A 9,307-nucleotide genomic window follows, 5' to 3' on the forward strand; every position below is an offset into this window, starting at 1 on the left:
TCCCTCAATAAACTTTCCTTTTTCTCTAGAGATGACCCGGGCCTCCTGAGTCTTACTCCGAACCTTGACAGTCACAAAGTGAGGTCTGAAAACTGGTTTTTCTGGCCCATTATATTATGTGTGGGGAAAGTGGGCAAACACCGCGAAGCTTTCGTTAAATACGGGATTATAAACGTGGAACAAGGTCCCCGGGTCGACAGCAGCGAGGTGCCACTTCCAGGGTGGACCAGGTAGGTATCCTGGGAAGTCAGCATTGGATTAGGCGTCTTCGGCTGCTCAGCGTCAAGACCCAGAGGCTCTTACCTCTCTCTCGGAGGGCACACGAGTTCGTCCAGGAAGTCACACTGCGAAGCCTCCGGCGAGGGACTCCGGGACAACGAAGACCCATCACGGTCGCTGGGCCACAGTCCCCGCCAGCCCAGCGTTCTGGTTTCCATAGCTACGGTCTCTTTTCGGAAAAAATCGGCCGTGCAGTGTCTCGGGAGAAATCCCGGCCTCGGCTCCGCTCCCAGGAACAGCCCCTCCCGGGCTCACCGGCCCACTGCCCCACAGTCATGCCAAGGCCAACGCAGGTCTCCAGCAGCAGCAAGATCCTCTCAGCCCACTGCAGGCCGCTCTAGCGGCCTAGCTCGTCTCCATGGCAACTTACGGAGTCGCACCACGGCGGCCGCCGAGGGACAATCCTAGTGCGTCCGCAGCTTCGAGCTCACGCTCCGCCCTCGGCCCCGCCCTTCGTGCGTCTCCCGGCAACGCGGCGCCTCAGCTCACTGCCTCACCCGCGGGACTCACTCCGCGTCCGCGCGCGTCCTCAGGTCATGGTTCCCAGCCTGGCTCCCGTTTCGGAGTCGTTCTCAAGCGTGGAATACGGGTCCACACAGCCGACGAGGCCCTCGGTCACATGGGACCTGCGCTCCTCCACGGATTATGGGCCCGCAGTCCAGGCGAGCACCGGTTCCCGCGCCTCCCGGGGCTCATTGTTCTTCCGGCGCGATAGGGGTCTCGGGGTCCAGCCGCAGATCTGCTTCCTGCGGCCGCGGAGCACGCAGTCGCCGGTGTTCTTCAGGTTCGGCCCGGGCCCCCCGAGCGTTCGTCAGTCCCTGGGGTCCCAGGGGGAGCCCGAACTCTCAGCTATGCGCCTCTAGGCCCCGGTCTCTTTCCCACAGCCCTGGGTTCTTCGGAACCCGGCCTTTCTTAGACCCCGAGGCAATCCTCTATGGATTTCTCAGAGAGCGAGGCCCCAGCTTCTTCCCACTCCAGCTCTTCAGCCCCCAAGAGGCCTCGGCCAGGACTCCCAGGAGATGCTGGATTCCCGTCAGCTACCCGCATTTCCTCTGAATTGGCCCCCGCCTTCCAGTCCTATAAAGTTCAGTCCCTCAGGCTTGACTTCGCGTGCCCCACCGCCCTTTGGGTTTAGCCTCGAACCTTCTTGAGCTTGCTGTGGCACAGGTCCTCTCAAGCTCCAACCCATCCGACATCCCTCTCCTCAGGCTCTGCCTTCCCTTTGGCTCTGGAAAAGACCCCAGTTCCCTGTGCCTGGCCCCAGTCTTCACAACCCCCAGTTCTTCCATTCCACAACCTCCCTGGCTGCAAGTTTGTTCAGATTGACCACTACTTACTCCTTGAAAAGGAATTATTTTCAGTCATTGCCTTTTTGACCTCCCCCCTTCCAATAGCAGTAAATTTGGTGCACCTTTTGAGTATGTGAGGAGTGGTTTATATATCTTTAAACTTATATGTGTGTGTGTGTGTATATATATATATTATCTTTAGTTTGGTCAGAAAGAGACAAGGAGAGAGAAGGAAAGAAAGAAAGCAAGCTTACAGGTCCTGTACTTGAACAGTGACAGTGGTTGGCCATGTGAGAGTCCAACACGCTTAACCATCATGCCACCTGCCAATATGTGTGTGTGTGTGTGTGTGTGTGTAAAGTTTTTTTGTAAGATTTTTGCTATAGGGTACATGCATTTCTGGGAGAGAGACAAACAGAAAGGAGAAATCACCCCTCTCAGGAGGGATAGCCACACCTCAATCCCTTCTCCTCTAGTCTCCTCAGTATTTTGAGCACACATCCACAGGCACCCGGCCTGTTTTAAGCCACTGGAACCAGGATTTCAACTGCGACTGACTACATGGGAGTCCAGTGACATAACCATTATACTATCTTCTGGGTCCTCTTTAAATATTTTAGATAATTTTTTAAGAGGTTTTGCCTTAGGATGTGTGAGCTCCCTGGAGAAAGGGAGAGAAAGTGAGAAATTACCCACCAGGGGAGATTGCCACTCCACAATCTCATTTCCATTCTCCTCCTAGGATCTTGGACATGCAAGCACACATGCCACTTGTGATTTTCAAGCCACCAAGACCAAACTGCAGTCGGTCATGTGGGAGTCCTGCTGGCCCCAATGTCTTTTTTTTGTTGTTGTTGTTAAGAATTATCTTATTTGACTTTATTTATTTATTTTACTTTGACCTGAGAGGGACAGAGAGAGCGAAAGTAAGCCCCCAGGTCTGGGACTTGAACTGTGGTTGCCCATGTGGGAGTCCAGTACCTTAATCACCATGCCCCACCTGCTGGCCCCCCATATATATATATTTTTTTACAAACAGTATTTTAGGGACCTTTGAGTTTGGATCTCTCTCTCTTTTTAGGCTTTTGCTGTAAGGTGCATTCACTTGCCAGAGAGAGCAAGAGATACCAGAGAAAGTCAGAAATCACCAGCTGGAGGGGTATAGACGGCTACACTGCAATCCTTTCTCCTCTGGAGATTTTGGGCATGTACACACATGTGCTCAGTGTGATTTTCAAGCTGCCTAGTCTGAGACTTGAACCATGGTCAACTATATGAGAATCGAGCACCTTAATCACCACTTTATCTGTTGGCCCTTAACTCTCTTTTAACTGCCAGAGGACATATGGACTCACCAGAAAGAGAGAGAGGGAAAAAGCACCCCCTAATGTGGCATGGCACTGTTGTTACCTCTTCCATTTAGCCTTCCTGTAGGGCATGCTCAAACCAGGGCCTCAGATTCCAGTCACAACTGGCCTTGTAGACTCCTTTAACCGCTAGGAGACAGGGTAGTCCTGGCATCTTGACCTCTAAACCAGCTTTTTTCATCACCTCATGCCTGTGTTATGTTGCCATGCATAGGTGTCAGGAAAACGTAAATGGGAGATTGAGATGTTTATTCTATATATCTATATCAATATATGTATTTACTATAAGGCATGTGCACTAGCTGGAGAGAAAGTGAGAAATCAGCCTCCCCTGGGCGGATGGCCAGGGTGCAGTCCCGTCTCCCTCTCCCCTCCGGGTTTTGGGCATGCACTCAAATGCACCCAGCGTGGTTTTCAAGTTTCTGGGTCCTGGATTCAAACTGCAAAGTTGACCATGTGGGATCCAGCTGCCTTAACCACCTCACCACCTGGCCCCATTAATAGTTTTTAAGTAAAAAAAACTTTGAAAAGTTTAGTTCCAAACAGGCTAAAAATGAATTAGGAAAAAATTTTCTAACGCTTTACAAGATTTTGTCTTTTAAAATGGTCTGTTTTGTATTCTTATAAGAAAATCAGACAAGACAGACAAATAAAATGAGTGACCAGAGGCAATTAATTTTGTTATTTTGGTGTCTATTGTTCCAGATCCATCTGTATAAGAGAAGTCTTCAGAGGGCCAGCAGGTGGTGTGGTGGTTAAGGTGCTAGATTCTCACATGGCAAACCTGAGTCCTGGACCTGGTGGCTTGCTTTCTCACTTTCCCTCTCTCCCTTAAATAAATAAATAAATAAATAATTCTTAAAAAAAGAGAGGTCTTCAAAAAGTTGTTGAAAATATGTATTATGAAAAAATTATGTATGTATTTCAAAATTGGTTGCACCAAAATAAACTCTTTTTATTTCATTTCTATCAACTTTTCTACAAAGTTCCCTCATATATGTCGTAACAATACTTGGAAAAACAAAACACAAAAAGTTAATTGTTTGTTAACCTGCTTTTTCTGCCATCTATATACCATGAATATCTATTTTATATGTAATTACATTATCGTATTAACTTGTTCAATAGCTTCCCTATTTTTTGTAATCTAGTTTTCAATTTTTAAAAAATGTAGATTTGTTATTTTTATGTTTATTTATATTGTCAGAGGGCATGTGTGCTTGCCAGAAAAATAGTATCCTCCAGTTGGGAGCGATCATGTCAAAATACTTTTTCTTCCATTCCTCTTTCCTGTCAAGAATTTAGACACAGACACACATGCACCCAGTGTATTTTTTAAGCCACTGGGGCCAGAATTGGAACTGTGGTTGTTCCTATGGGTTCCAGCTCCCTTTGCACAGTGCTTAATTGCTTATATGGGCCAGCCTGAGCAATTACTTTTAAATGGGCAAAACTATTAAAAGATATATATTTGTGGGGACCAGCAGGTGGCATGGTGGCTAAGGTGCTGCATACTTCTACATGGCAAACTATGGTTTGAGTCTTGGACCTGGTAGCTTGCTTTCTTACTTTCACTCTCACTCTCTCTGTCTTTCTCTGGTCAAATTTAAATAAATGAATAAATAAATAAAATTAAATAAATAATCCTTAAATATATATATGATATATACACACACATATATAATATATATAACATATGTATATATGTTATATATACATATGTATGTATATATATATATATGGGGACCAGCAGGTGGCATGGTAGTCAAAGCGCTGCACGTTCCCACATGGCTGACCATGGTTCGCGTCACGAACATGGTGGCTTGTTTTCTCATCTTCCCTCACTCTGTGTGTGTGTCTCTCTGGTCAAATTAAAATAAATGAATTTATTAAAAAAAAAGATATATATTTGTAAAACCACTTCATGGTATAACCAGATTATCAAAAAGTGAAAAATCAGTGCCTAAAAATACCATTTTGACCAATTTTTATCTCTGTTTCTCACCTGGAGCACCTGGCTCTATGCTGCCTTGTCCTATCCCACCCCATCCCATTTTCTACCTCTCAGCCTGGAGAGTCTCTTCAAACCCCTATCCAACTCACAGTTTCCAAATGTACAATTTTTCTCAAACCCTGTCCCCTTAGAATTCCTCTATTGGGCCAGCAGGTGGTATGGTGGTTAAGGTACTGCATCCCACATGGCCTACACTGAATCCCACATGGCCTACACTGCAGTTCAAGTCCCAGACCTGGCAGCTTGAAAAACGTGTAGTACGTGCCCAAAAATCCTAAGAGAATGGTGGAGAAGGGATTGTGGCATGGCCATTCCCCCTGGTGGCTTGTTTTCTCACTTTTCCTTTCTCTTTCTCTTGTCTGTCTCTCTCTAGTGAGCACACATGTCCTATGGCAAAATCTTAAAAAAAAAAAAAAAAAAAAAAGCCCCTATTATTCAGCCTAACCTTTGTCCAAACACTTCATTTTCTTTTTCCCTGTTCTGAAACAGGGAAAAAGGTCCCCCTTAGACCTGATCTTTATGGAGCAAGTGCCCCTTAGTTCAATCTCCCCTCAAAGGAATCCCTCTGAGCCCTGCCCTACAATGTTTACTCCTCATTTAAAATTCTGTCTTCCCTTGGAACCAGCTGGTGGTGAGGTGGTTAAGGCACTGGACACTCCCATGTAGCCGACCAAGGTTTGAGTCCTGGACCTAGTGACTTGCTTTCTCACTTTCCCTCTCTCTCTCTCTGGTCAAATGAACATAAATAAATTAATAAATAAATCTTAAAAAAAGAAAAAGACTCTGTCTTCCCATCTTATCCTGAATTTCCCTTTTTAAAAAATAATTATTTTATTTAACTTTTTATTTATTTGTTTGTTTTTTAATTTGACCAGAGAGGGACAGAGTGAGAGAGAGAGAAAGAGAGAGGGAAATTGAGAAAGCAAGCTGCCAGGTCCAGGACTAGAACCACTGTTGGCCATGTGGGAGTCAAGCGCCCCAACCACGACACGCCACCTGCTGGCCTTTATCCTGCATATTCTCATTAAGGTGACTTTCTTTTTTTTTTTTTTTTTTTTTTTTAATGATTTGGCGAGTGCGCTCGCCAGACAGACAGAGAGAGACATAGAGACAGAAAGCGAGAAATCACCCCCCAGGGGGGATGGTCACGCCGCAATCCCTTCTCCTCCATTCTCCTCTCGGGATCTTGGGCACGCACGCACACGCGCCCGGCGTGAGATTTAAGCCACCGGGTCCGAGACGCGAACCGCGGTCGACTACGTGGGAGTCCAGTGACATAGCCATTACGCTAACTGCTGGTTCCCTCATTAAGGTGACTTTCTGAGGACAGTTCTGAGTCCCTGCTGACACTTCTCTTGAACTTCTCTGGGCTCTTGTACATCCTTTTCAGGATGGCTGTTCCTCTCAACATCCAAGAACACCTACTGAAAATTATGATTGAACTGTTTGTTCTAAGAAACCTGAGGAAGCCTCAGCCATTTTTAACTTGTACCAACTTCCCCTTGCCCCTACAGCATAATGAATTCCAGTGAAGCAGCAGTGAAAAAATTTTTACCCAAGAGTCATCTATCTCGAGTGATTATCCGTGACAACCTCAGCGCACAACGAATCTATGAGATGGAGGTAAAGTAGCCCAATACTTTTGCCTTAGAGGTGTCAATGGCTTGACCCATATTCATTCCACTCCTCTCATGCCCTGGGGGTGGGTAGAGACCATAGATTATTGAGGTGAGGAGTAGAGCCCATAAAGGTGCTTTAAGACAGACCCTATTTTACTTACGTAGCAATTGATGCTCCAGGGTTACTGAGTTTCCTGAGGTGCCATATCCGTTCCTGGGCTGAGAGAGCCATGTCACTTAGATTTTGTAGCACTTTTTTTCTCAAAGCACATTCTTTCTCTATTTAGAGAATTCATGAATAAATGTTTTTCTTCTTTTAAGGTTTTTGCCATAGGGCGTGTGTGCCTGCCAGAGAGAGACAGAGACAGAGAGAGGGAAAGTGAGAAATCAATACCGCAATACCGCAATCTCTTCTCCATTCTCCTCCTGGGATTTTGGGCACGCACGTACACATGTCCAGTGTGATTTTCAAGTTGCCAGGAACAAGATTTTAACCACAGTTGACCATCTGGGAGTTCAGTGCCTTAACCACTGCATCACCTGGTGGCCCTCGTGAATGGATTCTTTCTTTTTCTTTCTTTCTTTCTTTTTTTTTTTTGCTATAGGCACATGCGTTCGCCAGACAGACAGAGAGAGACAGAGAGACAGAAAGCAAGAAGAAATCATCCCCCAGGGGCGATGGCCACGCCATAATCCCTTCTCCTCATTTTCCTCTCGGGATCTTGGGCACGCACGCACACACACCTGGTGTGAGTTTAAGCCACCAGGTCCAGGACTTGAATCGTGGTTGACTACATGGGAGTCCGGTGACATAGCCATTATGCTAACTGCTGGTCCTGGATTCTTGATATCTCCTATACAAAGTCTTGAGTTCCTAGAGCTTAAATCGGCATCAACACATTGTAGTCAGTTCCCCCTTTTGAGGACTGTTCACATTTTCTAAATGAGAACTGTGTTTCTCCTCTCACTTTTTGCTTATGGACAAGTAAAATTTGATGTGCTTACTCAAAAGCCTGAGGTCAGGCCACCCTGTGGTGTGGTGGTCAGGGTGGCCGAACCTCACATGGTTGATGCATAGTTCAAATTCTGGACCTGCTAGCTTGAAAAACACACTGGTAGGCTGGCAGATGGTTTGGTGGTTAAGGTGCTGGACTGCCACATGGCTGACCACAGTTACAGTCCTGGACCTGGCAGCTTGCTTTCTCACTTTCCTTCTATCTCTCTGGTGAGCATACCCCATAGCAAATTTTAAAATTAATTAATTAATTAATTAAATTTAATAAATAATTCTAAAAAGGGGGGGCTAGGGAAAAAAAAGTGAGTGGGAAATATACCTCTTACAAGTGGGGTGAGGAACTCTGAAATATTGTACTGGAAACTCCTGAATTGGCTCTCTATGTACCAGAGGATTACCAGTCCTCCAGAAATTTTAATTTTTTTGCTATAGAGCTATAGGATACATTCACTGGAGAGAGGCGGAGAGAGGGAAAGTGAGAAATCAACCCTCATGGGATGGCCACACCACAACCCCTTCTCCAATCTTCTCTCAGGATTTTGGGCATACACACACGTGTGTGCTCAGCATGATTTTCAAGCCACCAGGTCTAGGACTCAGACCTTGCAGTTGGCCATGTGGGATTTAGCACCTTAACCACCATGCCACCTGCTGGTCCCAGAAGTTTCTTTTTAAGCCTATATCGAGCCCTTAGACGTGTTAGGTTCTTGATATTCCATTATATATTTTTATCTTCATTTAGTAGTTCAGGAAACCAAGAAATGAAGCATCTTCACTAAGGTCATGCAGCAAGTCACCATGGAGTTACAAACCAAGGGCCGACTGCCTATTGTGTAGGACATTCCTGTCAAGGCCAGAGCCTGTTTTCTCCATGTTTGTAGACTCAGTGACTGGGTCCAAACCTGCCTTGTAGGAACTCAGTGGATTGAGGGCCTTGTAACAGTGTAGTATGTTTTATATCCCCACACAAAGTAATCACATTAGAGGAAAAAGGCAGCTTTGGCTACCCACTGATTTCAGGGAACTCTAGTGTCTTGGGACTCCCCTGAGCATGGTAACAGTGGATAATGGCTGATGTCCCTTCACCTATGGCTATAGTTTTTTGTTTTGTTTTTGTTTTGCTATAGGGTGTATATGTTTACCAGAGAGAAACAGATAGAGGAAGGGAAAGTGAAAAAATCACCCCCTGGAGGGATGGCCATGCCACAGTTTCGTCTCCATTTTCTCAGGATTTTGGGCATGCACACATACGTGTATGTTTTTGAAGCCACTGAGTCCAGGACTGGAACCATAGTCGGCCATGTGGGATCCAGCACCTTAACCACCACACCACACCTCCTGGCTAGTCCATAGTGTGGTTCTTAAGTAGCAGTTTTACCCTCAGGGGACACTGGCAATGTCTAGGGACAGTTTTTGATGATCACAAGTGAAAAATTCCAGTATTTTTGTATTTGTATTGCAGTGTTTTGATATGACCTGTCATGTTAAGTCAGGTGTGGAATTTTCCACCTGTGGCATCATGTAGGTGTTCAAAAAGTTTTGGATTTTGGACTTTGGATTCTGGATTAGGGATGTTCAAGCTGTATCCCCTCCTATAGCTAGCTCACTGAATAAAGAAGTGAATGAGTAAAGCATAGGATGTGGCGCGGTGGAGTAAACCTGTAGTCCAGCTGCTTGCAATCACTAGATTGAGGCCAGCCTGGGCGACGTAGCTGGTCCTGCTG

The 9,307-nt window shown here is 45.8% G+C and overlaps 2 protein-coding genes across 2 annotated transcripts in view; one reads left to right on the top strand and one right to left on the bottom strand.

Moving 5' to 3' along the window:
* DUSP18 (dual specificity phosphatase 18) overlaps positions 1–626 on the bottom strand; it is a 6,318-nt gene extending 5,692 nt beyond the window's left edge. The window contains exon 1 of the mRNA XM_006147937.3: positions 304–626. The gene's annotated coding sequence lies outside the window, so the exon portion shown is untranslated. The remainder of the gene's footprint in view (positions 1–303) is intronic.
* Positions 626–9,307, top strand: part of CUNH5orf52 (chromosome unknown C5orf52 homolog) — a 10,094-nt gene continuing 1,412 nt past the window's right edge. Inside the window, exons 1-2 of the mRNA XM_006147936.3 lie at positions 626–1,063; positions 6,464–6,572. Coding sequence (XP_006147998.1) covers positions 816–1,063; positions 6,464–6,572 — 357 coding nt within the window. The 5' untranslated portion in view covers positions 626–815. The remainder of the gene's footprint in view (positions 1,064–6,463; positions 6,573–9,307) is intronic.

The sequence above is a fragment of the Tupaia chinensis genome, unplaced genomic scaffold, assembly GCF_000334495.1.
Source record: "Tupaia chinensis unplaced genomic scaffold, TupChi_1.0 Scaffold000226_1, whole genome shotgun sequence".
NCBI classification, from domain to species: Eukaryota; Metazoa; Chordata; class Mammalia; order Scandentia; family Tupaiidae; genus Tupaia; species Tupaia belangeri.